Here is a 23506-nt window from a genome sequence, read left to right on the forward strand (position 1 = left end):
AATAGCACAGCAGGCTATTCGGATGAGGGATAACAAGGTTGGCGAATCTTACACATGACGGACGCACAGCATCATTCGTACTATTACTTCTTCTTATTGAATTATTCTAACAGAGAAAGCGGACCAGGCCAACACACTCCAATCCAGCCGGAGGCGACAACACCAACAGTAGCGATCTTTGCCGCAACTTAGTCAATCCAGGGAATAGCCGCCCTCCACAGCCTGGAATATGGGTCTGCCTTGCCGCGGGCTTGTCGTCAGTAACCCGCTCTTGTGCCACACGCTCTGCAGGAAGAAGAAGAAGTTCCATGCGTCTTGGTGGCCGATGAAAGGGTTGGTCAGCAGTTCAAGAAACTGCCGCGCGGCTGACCAGCTGAGGTCTGCGAGGCTCGGACAGAGCACGTAGGCACCGGGGGCCTGGTTCGAAATCCAGAGGGCGAGCCTGCACATGTGCAGTTCCCAGGGACTTTTAAACTTGGCGTCGTATGGACGGAAGTCCCGGAGCACGTGCCAGAACATCTGCTCCAGGAAGCTCTTGGGCGTCAGGATCACGACTCCCGCCCCCCAGCGGCCGACCCACCGAGTGGGCTGGATGCCCAGCAGGTCGGGGGTAGGCTCGGGGAGGCGGGGATCGGAGGTCAGCATGAAGTCCTCGTCGTGGGCGGTGATGTTGCTCGGGACGAGGATACCATTCGGCAACTTCTCCAGGAGCACAGATCGCGCCCAGATGTGTAGGACGCTTTTGTTCCACCCCCTAGTGCTCTCATTGACGTTGCCGGGAGCGGTGAGGTGGCAGTGGATCGCCGAGAGGAAGTACTGGTCGGCCTCGTCCCAGAGGGCGCACCTGCGGTCGAAACAAAATGCCAGCCCCCGGCCCTCAAGGACCTCCTCGACACGCCGGATGTCCTCGTCCGCGACGGCCAGATCGATGCCCCTTGGATAAATGCTCAGGCCGTAGGCTCGAAGCGCCAGGTCTCCAAGAAGCACACAGGCCACCCCGGCCTCATTGAGGGAATGGATGATGGTCAGCTCCGGTGGCTCAGGCCACAACGCCGGATCACAGTCCATCTCCATCTCCTCTGGGGGCACCGGGTCGGCGGGGGGGATCGATTCTTCCTTCATCTTTTCCAAATCTTCAAAAATAACTAAGTAAGCCTGCTTCTAGGGTTGTGAGGAGAAGATAAAGCGCACGAGACTGCTCCCGACAATCCTTATATAGACCTTTCAGGTCGACCCCACTTCTCTTTATCAACCTGGTACGTACTCCCAATCATCCGCTTCCTCGAAGCATCTCTCAGCTCCCTCTCGAAAAGCGTCATCAAGGTGGGATGGAATAAAAAGAACAATGGCTCTCTTGAGTGAGGCCGGGCCTTTGTTGTGAGGTCTCAACCTTGCCGACAGTAAGAAGAACCCCGACAAACTCATACGTTCCATGAATGAAGAGCCAAGACAAAGCTATACATCGAGGAATGCCAGCTTAGGCGTTATGGTCTGGAACGGTCATCGGCGATTGTCAGCTGTACTCCGTGGCCACTGTTCTTATTCAGTAATCGAATATAGCTTATTATTTCCAAGATCATGAATGAATATACCCATGGGAGTATCCGGCCACTAAGTCAGAGATCATCGATGACCATGTATATGCGAGTGTCCAATTATCGAGGATGTTTCACGTGATTTGTGTCGGTTGCAATGCGATTCTCTGTTGTAAGTCACGGGTATTGATTCAATGATCCCAATTTGCAATTGGCACCACTGAAGACTATAATGAAGTATAGAGTAGTCCTCCTCTTATCTTATGATCTGAAGAGGTTGATGTTAACGACGTAAGGTGATTATGTATAGGGTTTATCTTCTACTACATAGTATATTCGGATTTGTACACCCAAAGAACTCTATACGACTAATATGAAACTGGATACAAGCTCTCACAACTACATCTAGATTGAACCCAGCCGCCTACCCGCCTAACAAATACTGTATACACAACTGACAGCATCCTTTGAAAATATCTCCGCAGTTCCCACAATATCGCGATATATATATACGCATAGATCGAATAGTTTATAATACACAAAAAAAGAGACGGACATACTCTCCGAGGAGAAGCCATAAAGAGCAATGTCCCGAAGAAGGAAAAACTGAGCCACTCACTATGCAGAGCGAGCTAGCGAGCAGAAGCGAGCATTAAGCCCGGTCAATCCACCCGGAGGATGAGATCCGAGCCCTGCCTCGAAGGCGTCAGGTTGCGCTGCTCCATTGGCACCGGCTTCCTCGGAACAGGCGGCCTCCTCAGACTGTCGGCTGACGAAACGGAATCGAAGGACGTCCTGCGTGCTTGGGCTCCGTATCGCGAACCATAACCGTCCTCATCATGCCAGGGACCACGGGGCGCATAGGCCGCTGCTGTCGGCTCCTCATCGGGCTCGGGCGTAACCCGGCGAATCTGCACCCTCCGAATATCATCCTGTCGCACAATCCGCGGCCAGGAAACGATTTCCTGCGCCGGGCTGATTGACCTCGAGATCGGCATGCGTGGGAGACCGACAGGGACCCGGCTGCCGGTCGGAGTCTCGTATTGCCAGTTGGGAATCTCGAGGTTCGGTGTCCTGATCTCTCGTACCGGGGTGAGGGGCCGCAGACTTCCTGAATGGCGTGATTCGCGTCGGGAGGACTGGGGTCCCTCGCTAGCTGTGTGATAAGGAATTGGGTCTGTGTCGTATATCAAACGCCGGCCTCCCCCGGGGCTGTCATCAAGATAAGGTGATGTTCTAGCAGGCCTTGTGTGACCAGCATCACGATCCGTCCAGTATGCATCGGTATAATCTTCGTTACTCAACCTTGGGGAAGGGTGGGTCGAACCTCCAACAACATTGTTCGAGTGCGAGGCTGTCTCCGCAGGGCTTCCATATCCCGGTCCGTGATACCGGTTTGGTCCTCTTAGAGCAAGCTTTCCTTCTTGGCCCTCTCGGAAACCATGCAACATCGCGCGTGGATGGGCGGGTAGACCGGCCATTGGAGCTCTTTTATGAGGCCGGTCGGGTTGCGGTTTGCGTGACCAGGTAGATGGACCTTGGTTCAACCGAGGACTGGCAAGGAAGCTGCGTGGCTTGGTGACATCCTCCTCGAACAGCGTTCCCACACTGCCGGGCCGTTTCTGCCGACTCCATCTCAGTGGCTCCGGATACAGCCCGTATGTTGGCTTTTCAGGGAGCAAGCTCGAGAGCGTCCGCGGAGTAGAATGCGCTAATGATGCTTCCGCGTCAGAATTAGAAGATATGGCGAAACCGATGTTGTGGGGACTATGTAATCTCATCGAATCCTCGTCATACCGATGTCGTGGTGTATCTGCAACAAACGTCGGGTTATGAAGCCTGGGTTCGAAAGGAGTTATCAAGTGTGACGTTTCCGAGTCCCTGTCCACGCCGCCGCCGCCGGGCATGGGCCTGGGTCCCGTTGGCCGCCGAGGCGGGAAAGCGAAATCTGGAGGTTCGGCCATGACTCCGCCAATTTCGAAGAAGTTCCTATCTCGAGCCTCTGCATCCCGACGTTTGTTCTTTCTATACCAGAACAACACCAGCACTCCAATGAGGAAAAATCCCGCCATTCCAGAAGCAACAGATATGCCAATCACTGCACCGGCGCTGAGCTTACTGTGCGTAGTGGTTATAGCGGCGGCAGCAGCAGCAGCAGCGGTCGAGGTACTGTTGCTACTACTGGTCGTACTGCTGGAGGTGGTCCAGGTGCCACTGGTCGAATGAATGAGGTCAGATACAGTGGTCGGACTGCCGAATGAGATGATAACGACAGAAGTTGTATGCTGGGTTCTAGTTTGAGTTTGAGAAGGTACCGAGGTAGACGATACCGTAGAGGCGACACTATGAGACTCCGAGGAAGTGGTGACTACCGCAGTTGCACTCTGAGTCGACGTGACTGTAGCTGTTATTGTGGCATGGGTCCGCGGCAAAGCTCCCGGTACTGAGTCGCAAATGTCGTAGAGGTCGGAGGAGAAGATGGTCTTTATGGGACACAGCGACAAACTGCATCGGAACGCAGCCTCGCCCAAGGTATAGCCGCTGGTTGTATTCGTCCGACATAAACAGTCGAGATTCCATGCTTTGCCACACGCATCATCCGGATAGTCGGAGATTACGAACTCGTCAACACACTCTCGAGCACATCTGGGTATTATACTGAGAAAAGACGACGCTGTCGCGGTAGGATAAGAAGATTGCGAAGTAGAAGCGAGACACGGAAGAAGTGATAGTGCTGCGATGAGTAGCCATAGAGAAAGAGACAGTAACATTTTGTGTCAACCTACAATTTAGGTTAGCATGTCGATTTCATGTTTCCACGATGCAATTAGAAAGCAATCTTTCTTACATCAATCTGGACACTGCAGAGGTTCATCTGCCTCCACAACCATTAGTAGAAACGTGATACCATTCTACTGAGATTTCAAGACGAAGGCACTGGCAAAAGATGCATGCAGTGCTCGAACAAACAAACTGATTTCTAGCACCGGCTCGATTGAAAGAACATGATAAACTGAATTCTGGGGAGGTCGGCAGCGTCAAGGGGGTAAACGTCCCATTTCAGAGATTAGAGACCCGCGCATTCCACATTTTGCCATCGGCTTGTCATCGTGGGCGTCAAAGGAGACAACGGAATTCCGTCATGGCGCCGAGTGGCTGCAAAGCAACAAGGCGAAAATGTGAGACGATAACAATGAGACTGCGCCCCCTGTAGGCGCTTGTGTGAAACATGGCGATATTGTCATAGATGCGCTACACGTAGTCAACCGATGGGCTTTCTTCGGCATGATTAGCGCTTTCCAATGGCTGCGGGGCTGGCAGAGAGAGCGATGTTGATGCGATACGCGCCGTGTTAGCGCCGATGCTGCAGAGTGACTTGAAGGATGATGTCAGGTCAGCTGACTTGGATTTCAGGGTCTTTGTACTGCTCCCTGGATCGGTCTCACGATGCAGCATTAGTCGAACAATTGTCCTTTCTTTACCGTTGGGCGCTGATTTGTGCCTGAATATTTTGATACATGTGGAGATTATGTCTCTCCGGTCTTGTCTCTCTTCATCAATGTCCATCAATCGTCGCCATAGTGTAGTCGGGGGATAAGAAGCCCACCCCATCTTCCGATCAGCTACCTTGATGTGCACCCAGTTACACTTTTGCGGGGAACGATGGTTTCTCAAAAGTAATGTGAATTATTGCCATTAATCATTAGAAGCTGATCATTGCCAACAGTACAAGCAAAGCCCAGTATCACAATGAGCTGGTATCATCGAAAAGAAAAAAGAAAAAGAAAAAGAAAACAAAGGAACCACGACAGAGGAACGGACATCAGAGACATAGGGAGAAAAAACAAGATGGGAGAGATGCAACCCCATCGCCATAGTGTTTTGACATGACATCTCCACCCGCGTAGCTCGGGATCCAGTAAAGCGCAGGAGCAGACGGTAGATTCATTGGCGGGGTCAAATTAGGCTAGACCCGGTCGGAAGCCCGCGGAACAATTCAATGGAAGCTGACAGCATCGTGGATCACGGATAACACTCCCCCGTTCAGTTTGGAATGCTGGCTGCCAATTGATGGGGGATACAATCGTGGGACGAAGAATGCTGGTCGACTGAACCGGGTGATCGGGCGGTGAACAAGCAGGCGGTCTAGTATTTAAAAATGATGTAACTGCAGACGCTAGTTAGCAATGGCGTTCCCAGCAACTCAACCAGTGGTAGGAAAGGCAACGTACAGCGCGTGGATGATACCAGGGATCCAACCCAGGATTGTCAAACAGATGTTGATCAGCAGATCAGCACCGCATCCGCGCTCGAGGAAAACTCCCAGAGGAGGCAGGATGATCGCAAAGATGATCTTGCAGACGTCACTGTCCAGGAAAAAAACAAATCCCGTGTTAGCGATGGTTCTTTATTCGTCGGGTAGAGTACTACAGAAGCTGCCCGGGCTGAACTGCATCATAGAAAGTCCAGACCGCTGGCAAGCTACCTGGTGCACTGATCAGGGTCATTGCGGGCGGAAGTGACTTACGAAGCAGTGAAAGGCATGACGAATGGGAGGGTGGAGTGATTGTCTGGGAACAGTTATCAAGGACGGTGGAACGTTGGTTATCAGAGGCTTGATGCGAATGAAGAGTCTCAAGAGGTGGAAGATCTGAGAGAAGATGAGAAGAGAAGAAGAGTAAGAGAAGGGAGAAAGAAGGAAGGAGCGGGACCACAGGAGTCTTTTAAATTCTGGGTGGGCAAAGCAACTGCCCGCTGGCTCTGCACCGACCACTTCGGGAGCAGGGCGTAGAGCGTCACGGTACCTACTAACTAGACCAACTATTGGGCCTAACTAATGCCTATTCCTGGTTAATAGACAAATTGGCGACTCCGTACACTGTACTGTACTTAGCCCAGCCAAACCTTCGTTCATGCCATCCCGATGAGATGATCTTCTCAGTATGACGGCTTCGTGGGATGCATGCTACGTCATACTTGCTCAGCCTGCTGTGGCTGATGCGAAACCCCGTTACTGATTGGTCTCGACGCTTCAGGTGAGCATTGCAGCGTCAGTCCATCCAAGGATCGAGGGTGGTTGACTTTTGCGTTGTATCGACATTGAAATGCATTGAGCACACCTTGGAGGGTCCATTAGGTTACCATCATGAATGTCACCCGGTAGTCGCAAGATCCTCGCTCAGTAAGGGGTTCCCTCCTCAGCCTGCTTAACAACGCCTGGCTAACTAATTCGCTGATTGCTAGTTGTGAACCTACCCCATACTGAACCGCGGGTCTTCACAATTTGTGTCCCCTACAAATAAAGCCTTCTGTTCCTTTTTTCCGCAGAATTTTTTTTTATTTAGATCTCTAATTTTGTTGCCTGGAATACGCTTGGCATATCCGCCTTTTTTTTCGCCATCTGCGGTCGGCTGAGGAACTCAAGCTCGGCGCAACTTAGCGAAACACATATCTAAAAAGCTATTCTAACCCTGCGCAATTCCTTATAGGCTAATTCAGAGGTGAGGTCATCTGCAATAACATCACCCTTCCTCGCGCTAGAGATTTGATAATAGTATGTACGCTTAAGAGTACTTCCAAACCCCTCGCTGAGCCCGGGGTCAGCAAACTAAGTACCTAGTGGGCCCGACAGCCCTACGAACCACCCTGCACACGAATCACGACTGGAGAATATAGCAAAATAATTACTCTCGCATGAGCTGTCGGTCGATGGTCCACCCGTCATCATTGTTCTCCATGCTCGCGTACATAGCAGTGTGGCTTTGCTGTGGCTAGGTTTGCCTTCTTCTAATCCGTGCACTAATCATATTCATCGAGTCTCTGTGTAGATCTATTCTGGGAGCAACAGAAGTGAAATCATTTAACATGCATCTTATCTTCCAAACGCGTCATCTAGGCCACATTCCTTCGAACATCTTAGAACGTCATTCCCACGTATCTTGTGCTCTTCTGATACCATCAAAAGTATATGCTCATATTTGTGCCAATGAATAATCATAGACCCAGAGTGGTTATTGTCACTAGGAGATTGGTAGACCATAAGAACGTGCTGGCTGCATTCTAATCGAATGCATCCTGTAGGGTAGATGGGAATACCTAGCTTAGGACTAGCCAAGTTGATACCATCACTACCATGCAACCACAAACTTTGCTGTACCTGAGGACAATCGGAGCAGGTTATCATTGAGTTCCAGAGTTCTAGAAAGACATCGGTCCCTGGAAAGCCAATCGTCTTGTGCTATCCATGCATTGGTGCATATGGCTGGGTGACTGCACGAGACGTTTTCAATTGGTAGATTGGCAAGCTATCGCAATCCGTAGGTAGCACACTCACTCCCACATCTGCTTCGAATCTGGTCGCAGCCGCGCATCCCCTCTCCCTGATTATCTCGCATATCCAGAAACATCAGTCGCATCGAGCCGCAGGGCCTGCGTGTTGCAGAGAAAGACGCGCCCGCTCAGCATCGATCTATACCATATCTGCCATTTAGTCATCCGTGTGTCTAGACATACGTGTATGAGTATGAAGAATCCTTCCAGAATCATCAATCATGAATGATGTCATAGCCACACCCCCGGGTTATGCAAACCGAACGAAACAAGCTTTCTGCGTCTCCAACTCCCATGTTGAATTGCCCCATGATTGATCTACACATCCGGCCGCATAGTGATTTGGGGATACCCATGCATAAAAGTCTTGATCGAAGGGTGCAATAGACACCGGCCTTGCATTGTGCCAATCATACTTCTACCGAGGATTCGACTAGGATCGCTGGTATGTGCGTGACGGTATGTGGCGCGAGCCTTGACAGGATTGTCGTTATTTTGCAGTAGTGTAAGTTTAAGACAGCCTAAGCTGGTCCACATAAGCAATGTTCCATCGTTACACTTTGAGTCAAGAGGTGTAATGAAGCAAGCAGGTCTGGCTAGAAGACGGGTTCCGCCCCGTCGAGAGGCAGGATCAGGAGTACTCTGTAATCTAGACCGGGTCCCTAGGCGGTGAGCTTCCAAAAATCCGCCGCTCCCTCCGCATTTCCGGGCCAGGATGACATTCGACTTGCAATGCTATGAAGTTGTAGCGGGTCGAAGTAATCTCAATTTCGATTGAGGTATCCATGCTACTCCTATGCCGCTGATGCTCGGGTATGCCCCGCGCTCATTGCCAGCACGGCTGGCTTGTCGTCGCCAGACATATCAGCGTGTCCCTTCCAACATTCGAAGGTCGGTCGCAAACACAGCTTCCAGCGCCCGCCCCATAGCCCATACTTGGCTCACGCAGACTCCGGGCGCAATTGTGCGTTTCTATCTCCTGTCCTTTGGATATAAACTAACCTCTTAACAGACTCCAGATGATGTCCTCTCGAATACGCCTCCTACCCCCGAATCTCTACCACGATCCGATGATGTTCCTATCGTTCTTGTAACCTCCGCTTTCGCATCATGGATCGAGTTGTCGTCTCACACATTCCCTGAACGATGGGTCAATCACTTCTATTCAGGGTCCACCGATACCGTGCATTCAATCTTTGCGATTGTCGACAAGCTTCCGGATACTCGACCACAGGCATCTCAGGATTCGGAAGGCCCTTGCGCCCAGGAAGCTGACGGGATATCAGTGCTATTAGTGAACCGGGACAATGTGCAAGGTCAGCTCGCTGCGCCTCGCCGGGCACGAAGCATGGAAGCCACAGACTCCGGACTGGTATTCTCAATTCCGACCAGCGAAATTCAGGCATCGAATGGAGGATCTGGGAAGTCCATTCATGAAGTAGGCCTGCGACTTGCAAATACGATCTTCATCAATGGAAAAGAGAATACACTTTTTGGAGCCCGTTGGATCTATGATACTGCTGCAAAGAGATACACACTCGACAATGCACTGGACTTGTCGAACTGCATTGTCACTTCACCAGCAGCAAACGTTAGCGACTCTTTCGAGCTTCCATTATACCCCGTTGGGCAACGAAGGAGGGTTATTTCCAGTATGGGAAACATTCTTCGTCAATTGTCCAAACACACGGATACAAACTCCCAGGATCCCATGCCAGCTTCCTTAGAGCTGGAGAAGGATCTCCCTCGCTACATCGCCGAACACAACATTGTTGATCAAAGGGTCTCTGTCTGGGCTTTAATCGAGACGTCCGAGGAGGGCTACGCCGCAGGCAAGGAGGCTTCTCGAGAAAGCCTTATCGAGGCGATTCGGAAGGGCGGTAAACTCCACCGAGTGATGAGTGGCGGAGGAGGATGGGGCAAAAAACAGGGCCTCCTATCACTAGATCCTGAAACAACATTCATGGAAGCAGCCCAGAAAGACAGGCTATTGGGGCTTGAGGGACTCTTTACTGCGGGCGAGGCGAATGTCTCGTCGAACTCGCCGCCGCCGCCGCCGCCGCCGCCGCCATTTGGCATGCGCGGCTTCGGAGAGGACCTTTCCACTCTCTCGCAGGCTGCAGGACCTGGCGACTACGTCCAATTCTTCGTCTCCGTTGAACCTAGCCAATCAGACTGGCCGGCATCTAGGACTGGAGGCAATGCCTTCCATTTCGGCGTTGTCTCGGACGCCGAGGCTGTCCCTTTGCAAAGAGAATCTGCTGAGCAGAAAGACCTTCGGGTAGTCCCTGGCTACTTTGGTGGGCTGTCGGAGAAAGCTATAACATACGTGCAACCCATGGCTGGGAAAGAGTCAAATGGGGGAGTGCACGAATCGAGTTCTAAGTTCGACATTCCAGGATGTCGGGTGGCATTAGAGCTGAAGTGATGATCGGATCTTATGAAAGAGTTGCTAGTGATGTAGAATAGTCTGCATTGATAGATTATAGCAAAAAAGGAGAAAAAAATAGTCACGCAGTGTGTACGTTCTCGTAAATGAGTAGGGGCAGATCGCGGATCAGTGCTGATGTCAGTGATTGGGGCAATGCGGGCAGGCGCCAAGCCGCCGGTCACGTGGTAGCGCAGGTGGTCGGTGAGCCTCTCCGAAGCAACCAGCGTGTTCGCCTTCCAAGCCTCCATCTTCGTCTCAGCTCTCCTACGCCTTCGCCTCATCTCATCGCTGTCGACGCGGCCTTCTTCTACCCTACCTTCACTTTTCTCGGCTGTTCCTATAGCTTTCTCGCATCTGTTCCACCCCAAACAGCTATTTAGACCACCAAAATGGCCACTGAACTTTGGTACGTAATCACCCTGCTTGACTCCTTTTCCCATCATCTCAACGCATAGCTTGTGCGATAAGCTATCAATCCTGCCTATCAGTGCTTTGTTGCGGACTGTGCTAATTTGTATGGTTATAGCCCCGTTTATGCTGTGAGTTACTCGCATCCCTCATTGATAATGTGCTGAAATTCGATGGCGGACCGTCGGGTCCTCCACGAACGGAGCAACGTCACCCTGCACGAAACGAACTTCCCCTCGTACAAATAGCTAACTGCCGCCCATTAGCCCTTCTTCGGTGCGCTGGGTTGCACCTCAGCCATCGTCTTCACCTGCTTCGGAGCTGCCTATGGAACTGCCAAGGCCGGTGTCGGTGTCTGCGGCATGGCCGTCCTCAGACCCGATCTGATCGTTAAGAGTACGTTGGAAGCCCTTTCCAATGCTCGCTGCAGCTGTGGAGGAGAAACCATGCTTCTGCAGTCTATACTTGGAGCCGAGCCACTAACGAAGCTGATAACAGATATCGTCCCCATCGTCATGGCGGGTATCATCGGTATCTACGGTCTGGTCGTGTCCGTTCTTATCGCCAACGACCTGAACCAAAAGGTGCCCCTGTACACCGGATTCATTCAGCTCGGAGCTGGTCTCGCTGTCGGTCTGGCCGGTCTGGCTGCTGGGTATGTTCTTTGAGCTTTCCGATTTCGAGCCGAGAAACTGATTGTTTGTCTTAAAGTTTTGCCATCGGTATTGTGGGTGACGCTGGTGTCCGTGGAACTGCTCAACAGCCCCGTCTCTACGTTGGAATGATCTTGATTCTCATTTTCGCTGAAGTTTTGGGTACGTCCACCAAATCTATAATGTGTTTACCCCGGCACCACTAACCCCACCGATCCTCCTATCAGGTCTGTACGGTCTTATCGTCGCCCTTCTCATGAACTCCCGCTCGAGAATCGATGCCGTCTGCTAAGCAAACGAACCTAATGCTCGCCGTCCCGCACCTTCTCTGTGAGACTTGTGCGCGCACCGGCGATGGCAACGACGAGATGTGAACAAGAACCCGCGCGAGCGGTGCCCCGTCGTTGAAGCCTAGTGTTCCCCATGTTACGAATCGTTTATACCGTGAAGCGCGGATTTGATCCAGAAATCCATTCTCAAGAAAAACATGATCTTTTAACGTGATGTGTGTGTGGGTGTGTGTCTTGGCTGTCGGAATCATTCCCTAAGATTTACGTTACCGACAAGTGGTGGAGAGACGAGTTGATCCGCTTGCAGGGTGTGTGAGTTGAGAAAAGGGACGGCTGTTGGATAGGTATATCAATTTCCCTCCTTTTCCACTTCTTCGCATCCCTTGGAACAGGAGAAGGAGATTATATGCCAGTGTAGACTACTATTAGTGGGAGGAAGTGGCGAAGGAGGCGGCGGTCTTTGACTGGTTGGTAGATATTTGAATTTACTATTGCATGGCTAAAGGTTTTCTTTTTTTTGTGTGTGTCTTTTCTTTGCGTTGCTTACATGCTTACTGTTTACTTCCTGTACTCTATGGGTGTCACGTCGGTACTTGTTGAATCAATTTATCCTGACACTGAAATCGATCTCAGCTGGAGGCAGTCGGGAGAGGAGGGGGGAGGAAAAGGCTAACTTTCCAAGTTCCTGGCAAATATTCCTAGATTCGGTACATGCGCATCGGCTTGCGAATATAGATAACGGGGTCCGGAAAGACTAGGTATGCACATACGATTACACAAACCTAACCAGCTAAGAACTGAGAATAAAGATAATATGTCACATAGTATTGTCTATAAGTGTCGGTTGGATTGGTGGATTGGTCGATCGGTGGATGGAGAGGGAGATAAGGTGCATGCAAGTTAAGAGAAAGTAAAACGGAAGATATTCAGAGAAAACCAAAGGTTAGACTTGCTTTCGAAAAAGTTGTGGGGGGAAAACACCGGAGAAGGGGAGACCGGATTAATCAAACAAAGACACAAAAGTAAAGAGCAAGAGGGAAACACGTCTTGAGGAAGCATAAAACCTCGTTTTAAGACCTCTCCAACTTCCGCCTCAAGGTTCTCGTCTTCCGCAACAACTTCTTGAACTTGTGCTTCTTCATCTTCACCCGACGACGTCTCTTTGTGCTGATGGCCTGCATGGGGCCGTTGATCTGCTGATCCGGCTGGTCGATGTAGCTGAGCTCCGGGTGCGCGGAGGGGTCCACGACATCGATGTAGGCCTCGACAATCTCGGGCGGCGCCTGTGCACCCCCGGGGACGCCCATGTCCTTGGTGGGCATGAAGGGGCCGGCGTGGGCCTGGTAGGTCTTGCGGCCATCGGGGAGGGTGGACTCGTGGATGGTCAGGACGGCGGAGTAGGTTTCCGTGGCATTCGTCGTCGTCGTCTGGGGGAGGAGCTGCTGCTGCTGCTCGGAGGCAGTGTTGTTGGCGGACATCTCGTGCATGGGGACCGGGGGTGGAGGAGGGTGGAAGGGCCGCAGGCGCTTGGTGAGTTCCTCAATGGAGAGGGTCAGGTTCATGGTCTGAGAGGGGTGCTGCAGCTGCTGGCCCTGCTGGCCCTGCTGGAGAAAACTCCGGTCCGTCAATTCCTGCAGGACGGCCTGGTAGTGGTTGTGATCGTCCTCGCCTTCCATGGAGTGGACGGCGGACGAGAGCGTGGAGATCACATCGTCAACGGCGGGCTTGCGCTCGGTGAAAATGGCGTCGAAGGCTTCGGAGGTGGAAGTCGGGGGCACGCTGGTGGAGACGGAGATGGGACGGTGGATGGAGAAGAAGGAGGCGACCTGGACGTCTGCATAAAGAAGAAAAAAAGGTCAGCGGGGGCTCGAATTTGGGAGCTTCTCGAGTTTCTGTTTCCCCTATCTCGAACTTTGTCTTTGGGAAAGGGGAAAATCTGTTCGAGCTGGGTGGCTTACCATGCGGGAGGAGGTGCTGGGTCGAGGGAACGCTGGGCAGCCGGGAAAACGCCGTCTGCTGCTGCTTGGAGCCGGTGCGGACATTGTCCTTGCGACTCCGACGGGTCGACTTCCCTGAGTTCACTTCCAACTCCAGTTTCCTTGCGCCATCGCTGGGATTCGAGGACGAGGAGGAGGAGTAGCGCCGTTGACGCACAGGCTGCGTTGAGCCGGTGAAGTTGTTCGCGGAGGTGGTGAGAGTTTGGCTGGAGGCGCGTGTGACGCCTGAGATAGGGGCAATGGGAGCCCAGGCCGCCCGGCGCAGTGAGGACGACAGCATTTTTCTGGTTTCCAAAGCGTCGTGAGGTCCCAGTAGCTGGGTGAACGAACTTGGCGGCTGCGAAAGAGGCGAAACCGAAGTTGAAGTTGATGAGCCGATCATGCGGATCTCTGCTTAGCTCAGCAGAGTTTTGCGGGACGTGGTTACCTCAGGCATCATCGTGGCAGGTCATGTGATGGCCATGCTCGTATGATCTCGAGGCAGGGACCAGATCCTGCCACATTTTGACTTGACATGAATAGCCAAAATCAGATGGTTACAATGCCCAACTTCTGTAATATACCTATTTCTGTGGGTGGTAAATATGTTAAATGTTGCTTCGCACGAAGACGGCTCAGGTGAGCTGCACTATTCAGACCACCACACAAAAGGGAACCTTAGCAGTTTGGGATGTAATCGTAGAATGGTCTGTTGATGTTGTCGCAATGGGCCCATTAGCAATATCCCTGTTACAACAACGCTACGCAAACTTGTATCGTTCCAAGATAAGACAAACTACTATCGTGGGTCTGCAAGTGATCTAAAAGCTTGGAAGACGCGCATGGTTGCCGTCAACTCAACGAACAAATATTGTCCTATATGTAACACTGAATAAGAGAATGAAGTAAATACATTGAAGAAAGAGATGAAACCGATAGACCCAATGAGAGGCCAAACATTGGAAATAAAGGCCAAACGAAATCGTAAGGTGTTGCTAAGGACGCAGACACAGACACAACTATGTGGTATATGGTATCAATCTGCATTAAAGAGGAGATTCACGCCGCTGAATCGAAGATAAGATGCGTGCTTTTTTTCAGTATAGAAGAGCGTGGAGATAAGGAAAGTCATCCAAGCAAGCCAAGGACGATCCTGAGAACGGCAAGGAAAGAGAAGGGCGTCGAGCAGTTGCGGACAGCATAAGGAAGTAATGCTGATAAGGTAATATCAATAAGGTTTGGTGGAAGATGAAGATCCCATGGCCGCAAGAATGTTTCATTAGATATTAGTCATGCCCAGTAATACCTTATAGTATTAAGGTGTGGAGATTCTTCTGGATTATCATGTCTTGCACGGAATCCATGGTAGCTTTCAATAAAGTGGTATCGGTAGCGTTTGTGTAGTGGATATATATCTCGCGGTCTGGAATCCGATTGATGCCGCGGAAGCGATCGGCGAAGTATCTTGCTGCGGCATCGAAGTCCGTGTTCGAACCGTTGTAGTCGGGGAAATGATTTGAGACGGGCGAAACTTGAAGTTTCCCCTTGAAGAGATCAATCTTGTTCAAGAAGAGAATGATGGGCTTGCGCTTGAACCACTCGCCGTTCACAAGTGATTCGAATAGCATCATTGCCTCGTGCATTTGGTTCTGTGCGAACAAAACGGTTAGATGATGCAAGAATATACGAGATGAGACCGATGACTTACGGCATTCTGATCCTCAACAAGACATTGGTCGTATCCTGATAAGGCAACCATGAATAAGAGGCACTGCACACCCTCGAAGCAGTGAATCCATTTCTTGCGCTCGGATCGTTGTCCACCAACATCCATCATTCGGAAGTTCATCTGACCAAGTTCGAAGAGAGTTTCCGTTATTCCCGTCGTTCGCAGCCGAGCTTGTAGCATGTCCTGATTGTCGGGGAGCCAACCCGGAGTAAATATCCGGTCAAGAGATTCGAAAAAGCTGGGGGAAAAGGTTAGGTGAGTCGTCGAAGCTAAGCCGTCATTCACCACTTACTAGTGTAGGTTATCATGAAGCGCAAATTCATGTCCTCGAGCCACTGCCTTCTGAACGCCTGAATCGTCCCAAATATCCCTCAAAGCATCACGAACTTTCAGGTCCGAGAATGCTTCATCGGAGCCCACGTCCGGTTCCAAGTTGTCAATAAATTCACCCAGCGACTGAACCCACGAGACTAACAGTCAGCTTCTGGACTACAATATCCGAGCAATAGACCTGGATAGAATATTCGCATCGACTGGAGGGCTAACTTACCTTGGTTGTTTCAAGTTGATAGTCGATGCTCTCCGTACGCATAATTTCCAATAGAACTTTGAAGGCGATAATCAGGTTCGAGTAGATAACCGCCCGAGTCTGAATGCGTTCGTCTTCAGGAAATCCTCCCGAGTGGATGATGCGCATCTGTTTTATGATTGTCGACTTGCCGGACTCTCCCGCACCTAGACAAATTTAGTCAGTACTAAGAATAAATCGATTATCAATGTCTGCCGAAGCGCATACTTACCAAGGAGCAGGATTTTGATCGTTCTGTCCATCACTTTTTTGTCGTTTTTGAGCGACTTCTCTATCCTGACATTCCGTTGCAGGGCTTCTTTATCTCCCGCATCTACGGGCTTTGAACTCATACAACCCATTTTGCGATATTATACCTGACAAATGTGAAAAGAAGTGTCTGTTACCGTTGCGTTAGATAAACCGACTTCGAAGAATTCATTCAAAGATGCGCGCAAAGACTGTTGGTCTGCAATTGAATCAGGGATGCGCTCAGGCTGCGAGGAATGACCAGTCAAGTGGGTTACACTCGAAACATGTATCAGGTGCAGGTCTGGGTCTGAGAGGGGGAACCAGGGCCGCCATCCAGAATTGGAGCAAGATGAAATTACTTACACTCGGGGACAAAGAAAACGTCTGACAAGCGGAGGGGTAGAGTCGCTATATACGCAGCATAAGATTAGACATGCATCCACTGGAGCTATCTCTGCGCAGCAGCGAGAGGCATCGGGAAATTTGTACGTACACTGCGATATTCTATTTTCGGCCGAACTATCCGTGGCTGCTGGTTCAACACCTCAGGAAAGGTTCCAGGTGCGCAATTATTCAAGTATCGGTCTTGTGTGGCGGTCTAAATACGACGATTATCTCCACGGGTAGAGAGTCGTCCTGGGTAGCGTTTTGACAGTACTCAAGCGGATTCGAAGGCAAGAGAGCTGTAAGGAGGAAGCGAGTTGGTTGGCAAGAACGGGAGATTCGACGGCTACAGTTCCGTGCGACTTTGAGATTGAGGCTTTGATAAGCGCAACGATGTCGGCAGCAGGGAGAGGGATTGAGAAACTCGAGTGCGAAATAGGTACGACGATATGTTTATCGTTATGCCGTTGTTGAAATCGAAAGCGAAGGAGAGGGTGTATTCCAGCTGAATGAGGGGAGAGTCGAAGGTGTTCAAGATCGGAGTTAGCGTAGGAGGAAGAGGTGCATTACTCCCATATCACAGCTGATGGGAGAGGCGGAGAGAATTGTAGAGAAGAACCAGAAAGGAGCACAGAGGATGAAGGATGAGAAGTGTCCTTGTCGAAAGCAGCAGATCGGTCTATAGAAAGAGTGATTGGTGGGCAGGAAGAGGCAACGGAGGTGTCGCGCAATTCGTTGAGATATTCAAGCAACCCCGATCGGAGTGGGTCGCAGTGCTTTTGCTAGCAAGGTCAGTTTAGTCGGTGGGTGTGGGTTTTTCTTGGATCCTGAATGGCCCTGACGCGGCGCCTGTAAGACTTGTAATACGACAGTGGTCAGTAGTAAGATACTCAACTCCGGTCGTTTCGGGGGAGGTGAGAAATCAAGAGAAAGAGAAAGAGAGAAAGTGAGAAGAAGTGTGAGAGTGTCTTGAGGGAGTGTGAAAGTGGTAGCGGTGGTGCTAAGGGACTTAGCCATAAGTAAGCCCTTATGCAATTAGTGTCAGTTACCTAGTAGGTAGCAGTGGAGAGGAGATAGCATGGCGAGCGGAGAGCTAGACTCCTTAAGACTACGTACGGTAGGTTAGGTAGTTGATTCGGTCATGTCAAGAGGTGAGAGGGGCACCGGCACAGCAATAATACGAGTGGCTCCGGTGGATGAGGCCTGGATCCACCACTTGATTCTTCGCCCGCTCTTAGTCTGATTCGAGCCGATTGGAGATAGCGGTGGTACTGTAATATGCCATACAGCAACTTGCAAGCATTGTAACCATACTGATACATACATACCCATTTGTACCAGCACTTACCAGCACTTTTCAGCACTTACCAGTATTGTACAGTACAGTACTCCACTGAATCCGACTGACTCGAGCTTCTCCTCTTAAGACCCATTGTAGGTTTCATGGCCTATGCCATGCCATGGGTCTGCCGTAGACTGCAATGTCATGAGGGTCTAACCATGCGCCTTCATTCAGGGAGATGTCAACTACCGACCGGAACCAGCTTCGTCATCGTATGATTCAAACAAAGACAATGACTTTCCAGCCTAGGCCCCCTATATCGCTTTTCTCTTCCACCTTCAGGTAGTCCTATCCGTGTTTTGTGCTTGACTTTCACACTATCCAAACATAGTTCCTCCCACTACTCGTACACAACGCCACGAGGAACGGGAGTACCGCGCTGCCATGCACGGATCGACGTATATTTGCCTTAGAACCATACTGAACCTTATTCAGCGCATGGAGCAAACCTTGGAAGATGCTGACCACGACCTACCAGCTGCCAAGTTCTAACAAAGACAGTCTCCCTGGCCAGCTTCAGCGAGTCCCTGGAGTCGAAGTCTCGTTCTTAGGCGGTCAAGCTTGGGTTTCCGAGTCGTAGTGATTTGGCTCTAAGCTCAGCCGACACAAGAGCCCTGTAGATCTCGGTGGCTAGAGATCTCACTGTAGATCGCCACCTAGCAGATATATACTCGTAAGAAGCCTTCTCTGTTAGGGCTGCTGCTCTGGCTCACCGAGCATGATGCCCAGACTGGGAGCTGATTATCGTTAATTTATTCAACAGCATACAGGTCTGGACCTATCTATCCGACATTGTTAGATTGACAATCTGTGTAGGCATCGGCATCGAGGAGCTCAAGCGATCAAGAACAAAAATAACAAGGCTTTCGATCATCGGCTGGCTGATGGGCTTAGGCGCGGTTTCATCTATCGATCCTTTCAATAATCAGTCAAAAGAGCGAACCTCCGGCGTCATACTAGGACCAAGTAGGCAACAGTATCAGGAGAGAACGCACGAACCTAGCGTAGGTACTCCGTAGGTTGGTTTAACAACCTTTGGAGTGCCAAACTTTATCCCACTCAGATCATGATCTGTCATGACTCCAAAGTGACCTATCAATAGTTTACCTACGGAGTAAGTAGTTACAAGTCGATTGCCCCGAGTGCCCAGTTTGCCCAATTACTAATCACATGGTTGATAACGACTTGATTTATGGTAAGTTATGATAGGTATGGTAATTTGTTCTGTGTCAATACAGTACGCAGCTGAGTCGGTCGGGATTGCAGGTTTCCGGTTTCATCAGACCTGCCAAGCAAGGAATAATACGCTGGTGGAGGGCGCTAAGGCAGGGGAAGATATGAGTCAGCAGCCGTCGGCATGGACCAGGTCAATTCCGTCCCAATCAGTTCGCGGAGGATGGCCGGTTGCGGACTTAACAGATAGAAAGTAGCATCAAGGAGCATGGCAGAACTGACGGGAACAGGTAAAGATTGCGCATTCCATGCAACCCTCAGCGGGAGTGTGCGCCTCTCCCGGACATATCATATGCAGAGTCTTCGTAAGGAGATAATCCAGGGAGAGGGGATCTACAGGAGTGAATCTCGGGCAGCCACCCCGGATTTGGCATGGGAAAGTGTCTATCCAAATGCTAATTGATGAGCGGCAGCATCCGCACAGCTGCATTGTCCCTAGACGATCCATATTACATGCCCACTGCCCTGCGAGACCTTCAATGATGGTCCTTCCACAAGTGCGGTTAGCTCTACCCGAGAAGGCGCCGCTTCTATTGTTAAATCTGGATCTCATTGTTGAATGAACTATGCATCGCGCCGTCGGCGAGGCTGGGACATAGGTATTCCCAGTGCTAATTGTCTTACTCCGTACTCGACACATAACCCACGGGCGTAATACCACGTCTCTTAGATCTAATCGCCAAGCACGTGAGATGGTGTTGCCTATCTGTAAAGCGGCCTGGCGCATTCCTCGAGACAATGCAAGGGAATAGCCGTGAGGAATGAACGAGTCACAGACATTCCGGAAGGTGACATGTATCTTGCGTTCACGCGAGAATTTCGGGTGACAATCTCATTGTTGCGACACCAAGACTCGATCGCAGCCACGACCGCATTTGATCCGATAAGACTTTGATTGCTCGCTCTTGTCGGCCATGGACGGAGAATGCAGACTCAATAGCTGTGGGGCCTGGCAGACCTGTGCTATCTCTCTCATACAGACTGCGATAAACCCCCCCACCGCCCAAAATTGTTGTGACGCTAGCAAATCTTTAACATAACTCGCAACGATCTTGACTCGTCAATTGGGATAATACCACAAGTAATTCGAGGGTTGAAGATCCATACCCTGTAGATGGAATGATAGATACACACATACAGCACAACACATACAGGGTCACAATGGTCACAATACCGACTGCTCTGGTAATTACCAAGTAAAACCCACAGTTTGCGCCCCCCCGTGAACCACGTGCTCCGCATCGTCTTGTATTGTTGGATCCTTAAATCGGTAGTGGTTTCACCATGGAGTGGCTTTCTTAGTGAGTGCCTGCGCTCTTCCATTGACCCCACACTCGGAGCAATCAGAGGGCCTTGACAGGACGCACTGAGCTTCGCGGCCCATTTACTCAACAATCAAATAAGTCAATGTTGCTGACGGTCCGATCCCCTGGTTCTTCGTCGACTACCCTCCTTGCGTGGTCGCAGACCCAAGCACTACGCTACGCATAGTCTCCCAGTCTCAGAAGCGTTCCCATCGACAGCTGGGTTTGCTGACTGATCCTCGGGTCTAACGATTGACTGAAGCTCCCTCAAAGTGCAGCAGTCGATATCTCTATGGTACTCATTGGTGAGTGTCGCACCATGCTAGACAAGCCTGCCCACACCTAGAAATCCTTTCACACACCCCTATTTTCCCAGTTATGCTTAGCCAGCTTAGGCTGTTGTGAACCCCACAGGCGGAGGGGGCCCTCTTCTGGTTAACGGGCAGCGTGGCACACCTCAGCCGGGTTTCCATGCATGGAAGCATACCCGTTAGAGGCCTGTTCCACCTCATTCATTGGCGAACCCTCAAGCCATTCGCGTGGTGAGAAATAAGAACTGTGTCAGTTCAAAATGCGGTCTACATCCGGGTTCCACCAATAATGCAAAGCTCTATGCTTTTTTCAACGGCCGCTGGGGACCGGAAAGGGGAGTGATGTGTGCCCATCCTCATCCTTCCGAACGCGAGCAAGAGGCAGATCATTGGTAAACAAACCCCGAGGTTGCGAGGTTGCATTGTCAGCTTGCTGACCTTCGGCCCAGGGGATCTTCATTTGTCGCTAATAATATCCACAGCACAACATGGCGTGGTAATTCGTTCAATCTATAGGTGCTGGAGCCGACCACTCGACCTGCTCCTGCTCAAAACTCCGTACTTCTGTCGGTGAGGTCCGGTACGGATGCAGAACACTCCGTAAGCACCCTATCAAGATGTTCCCAATCGACAAGCGAAAAGTGAGAATAAATTAAATCGACTGGGCGATATGTCGCGGCTTCCCCGTATTCAAACTTTAATTCATAACTAAGTCATAACTTCTACCAGGAGCCGGCGAGACAGTTCGGTCTTCCCTGCCAAGCTCGAGCAATACCTGAACAACAGATTCCACTATCGCCACAAACAACGCAAGCTTTAGAATCCTGGCGTTGATCACAATGGCTTCGTTTGCCCAGGGGCAGTGGGCGGCCGAGACTTGACCAGGGTAAAGCGGGGGGCCGAATTCTCAGCGAGCAAATTCCGTTCCTGTCAAGTGGATAGCTGAAGACATAGCTACGGCTCTAGTGGCCTGCTAACCCACGTTTCCCTGGGATGTCTCTGAGTGACCTGGGACGCTGCTGTAATCAAATGTCAGAATGCGCTTCATAGCATGCGAGCTCTCCTACTGCGATGGTCCTCCTTAACTCCCTCCCATGAAGGCCTGGGTCGAGTCAAACATTCATTCCGAGCATTTACGTGAAGAATCCAGAATGGTGGTACTTTGTATCTTGATCATCGCTTAATTTTCCTGCTTGTGGTGCCGCTGGATTGGTAATACGTCCCTAAGGTGGCCCAAGCTTCAAGGTCGTGTTATTGTCCATTGACTACTCATACCCTATAGTGGGTGGCAAGGAGTGAACGTCTATCAGGAAGACGAGCATAACAATGTTTTCATTTGTTGTGAACATACGGTTCATCGTCTCTGGTAACCAGTCCCCACAACATGTGGCACTTCGACTCTTCCTGGCGTGCGAGGCTTCGAACTATGGCACCGGCGTTCCATGGCTCGGTAACAAGGATCGAGCCGAGCTGACTGGTCCTGAAGCTTTCCAGAACCCGGTTGAGCTTCTGCTGTGTTTCGTACGAGTCATACGGAAAGAATATGGAGGAAAGAATGACCTACCTCTAGGCGACGGACAACTACCGAGCGACCTTGAACTATCCTTCAGCACGCGAAAATGGACCCATTTTCATTGCCTTGTCAAAGCTTTATGCTCATGTTATGACAGCTGAGTCATCCGTACAAGCTCAACTAACTGATTAAGTACATAACGTAGCTAGCCTAAACCAGTGCATTAAGATTTCCTGGGGAAATCAGTCGGTATGTCTCACTGATAAACGATAAAGAAATTGACAGACACACTCCGGTTGGGAAAGGATTCTATTGCACTAAACTCTATCTCAAGCTGACTGCATATTCCCCATCCTTTGCCATTACGTGGTTGCGCGGCAGATGGCCAGTCAGACGAGTGGTATGCAGAGCAACCAACTACCCCTGAACAGGTCAGTTCAGCCTTCATGAAGTCAGGCATACAATTGCCAATTGACACCGTGTAGCAATCAGGATATACCACATTGTCAACGCGATCTACCAGACCGTTGGACCCCTGATATCGAAAAGGACCAATTCTACTACGAATATCCCGATGATCACAACGATGCCTTCGGCCTCCTTCGCGCTCTATGTGGTAATAGGGAAAACTCCATGCTTGGCTTCGCCTGCTACGTCCTCTTCTCCATTCTTTCTTTTTTCTCGGCTGCTTACTATTTCTGGTCCCTAATGCCTTGTATGTTACCGGCCGTTTGATTTCATTACCCCCTTGTCCGAATTCTGACAGGTGTTTTTCGCTGACATACAATGCCAGACGAACCTTCACAGCACAACCCGGTATCGATTGTCCTAGCCACCTAATCCAGCAACTGCATAACCCCCCTATCTCGACGGACCGTTTTGACTGTGCGAGATGACGATGTCTGTTATCCGACCGGTCATATCTGGAGAATCACCACCTTAACACGACCCGGAGCGGAGATCTACATGCGTGGCTTTTCCGTAAACAAAAAAACAACATCAAAAGCCATAAGGGTCCGCCTGAAGTGTCTGATAATAGAGCTTCGGTACTGTTGGCCGCACCAATCAGTGCCCAAGATCAGACGGTAGGAGACAGTGATATTCATTTGAAACATGACAGGTCTCACGAGGCTGTTGCGCGGCACCCGCACACACCCCTCCCCCTCCGGTACTAGATCGGATCGACTCGAAAAAATACGACTAGTACTTGCTCCTTCCATGTACGTACACAAACAGGCTCGAATTGA

General features: G+C 50.7%; 8 protein-coding genes across 8 annotated transcripts; 3 read left to right on the forward strand and 5 right to left on the reverse strand.

The window, feature by feature from the left end:
• Positions 1 to 192: 192 nt before the first annotated feature.
• On the reverse strand, positions 193 to 1122 carry BO86DRAFT_396274 (uncharacterized protein; the record flags this gene model as incomplete). Its single annotated transcript, XM_025673390.1, has 1 exon — positions 193 to 1122. One exon carries the CDS (start codon positions 1120 to 1122, stop codon positions 193 to 195), a length of 930 nt encoding a protein of 309 aa, XP_025531160.1.
• Positions 1123 to 1908: 786 nt separating this feature from the next.
• BO86DRAFT_187226 (uncharacterized protein) lies at positions 1909 to 4579 on the reverse strand. The gene is made up of 2 exons (XM_025666639.1): positions 4384 to 4579; positions 1909 to 4317 (listed from the first exon to the last, which is right to left on the reverse strand). Exon 2 carries the CDS (start codon positions 4304 to 4306, stop codon positions 2198 to 2200), a length of 2109 nt encoding a protein of 702 aa, XP_025531161.1. The 5' UTR covers positions 4307 to 4317; positions 4384 to 4579; the 3' UTR covers positions 1909 to 2197.
• A 1095-nt stretch (positions 4580 to 5674) lies between these two features.
• Positions 5675 to 6099, reverse strand: BO86DRAFT_386233 (YqaE/Pmp3 family membrane protein). Its single transcript, XM_025671287.1, has 3 exons — positions 6064 to 6099; positions 5768 to 5902; positions 5675 to 5703 (listed from the first exon to the last, which is right to left on the reverse strand). Exons 1-3 carry the CDS (start codon positions 6078 to 6080, stop codon positions 5682 to 5684), a joined length of 174 nt encoding a protein of 57 aa, XP_025531162.1. The 5' UTR covers positions 6081 to 6099; the 3' UTR covers positions 5675 to 5681.
• A 2513-nt stretch (positions 6100 to 8612) lies between these two features.
• On the forward strand, positions 8613 to 10365 carry BO86DRAFT_355030 (uncharacterized protein). The gene is made up of 2 exons (XM_025669609.1): positions 8613 to 8829; positions 8878 to 10365. Exons 1-2 carry the CDS (start codon positions 8662 to 8664, stop codon positions 10291 to 10293), a joined length of 1584 nt encoding a protein of 527 aa, XP_025531163.1. The 5' UTR covers positions 8613 to 8661; the 3' UTR covers positions 10294 to 10365.
• Positions 10366 to 10685: 320 nt separating this feature from the next.
• On the forward strand, positions 10686 to 11649 carry BO86DRAFT_376290 (H(+)-transporting V0 sector ATPase subunit c; the record flags this gene model as incomplete). Its single annotated transcript, XM_025670529.1, has 6 exons — positions 10686 to 10702; positions 10823 to 10835; positions 10971 to 11100; positions 11203 to 11359; positions 11416 to 11519; positions 11585 to 11649. 6 exons carry the CDS (start codon positions 10686 to 10688, stop codon positions 11647 to 11649), a joined length of 486 nt encoding a protein of 161 aa, XP_025531164.1.
• Positions 11650 to 12451: 802 nt separating this feature from the next.
• On the reverse strand, positions 12452 to 14181 carry BO86DRAFT_386238 (mitochondrial 37S ribosomal protein mS38). Its single transcript, XM_025671288.1, has 2 exons — positions 13606 to 14181; positions 12452 to 13481 (listed from the first exon to the last, which is right to left on the reverse strand). Exons 1-2 carry the CDS (start codon positions 14024 to 14026, stop codon positions 12718 to 12720), a joined length of 1185 nt encoding a protein of 394 aa, XP_025531165.1. The 5' UTR covers positions 14027 to 14181; the 3' UTR covers positions 12452 to 12717.
• A 749-nt stretch (positions 14182 to 14930) lies between these two features.
• Positions 14931 to 16282, reverse strand: BO86DRAFT_305155 (guanine nucleotide-binding protein subunit alpha; the record flags this gene model as incomplete). The annotated part of the gene is made up of 5 exons (XM_025667646.1): positions 14931 to 15272; positions 15332 to 15590; positions 15645 to 15822; positions 15899 to 16087; positions 16153 to 16282. The coding sequence occupies 5 exons, from the start codon at positions 16280 to 16282 to the stop codon at positions 14931 to 14933; spliced, it is 1098 nt and encodes a 365-aa protein (XP_025531166.1).
• Positions 16283 to 22530: 6248 nt separating this feature from the next.
• On the forward strand, positions 22531 to 23236 carry BO86DRAFT_187421 (uncharacterized protein). The gene is made up of 3 exons (XM_025666640.1): positions 22531 to 22690; positions 22745 to 22974; positions 23053 to 23236. The coding sequence occupies exons 1-3, from the start codon at positions 22641 to 22643 to the stop codon at positions 23097 to 23099; spliced, it is 327 nt and encodes a 108-aa protein (XP_025531167.1). The 5' UTR covers positions 22531 to 22640; the 3' UTR covers positions 23100 to 23236.
• The last annotated feature ends 270 nt before the right edge of the window (positions 23237 to 23506 follow it).

This window comes from Aspergillus japonicus (genome assembly GCF_003184785.1).
Source record: "Aspergillus japonicus CBS 114.51 unplaced genomic scaffold BO86scaffold_6, whole genome shotgun sequence".
NCBI classification, from domain to species: Eukaryota; Fungi; Ascomycota; class Eurotiomycetes; order Eurotiales; family Aspergillaceae; genus Aspergillus; species Aspergillus japonicus.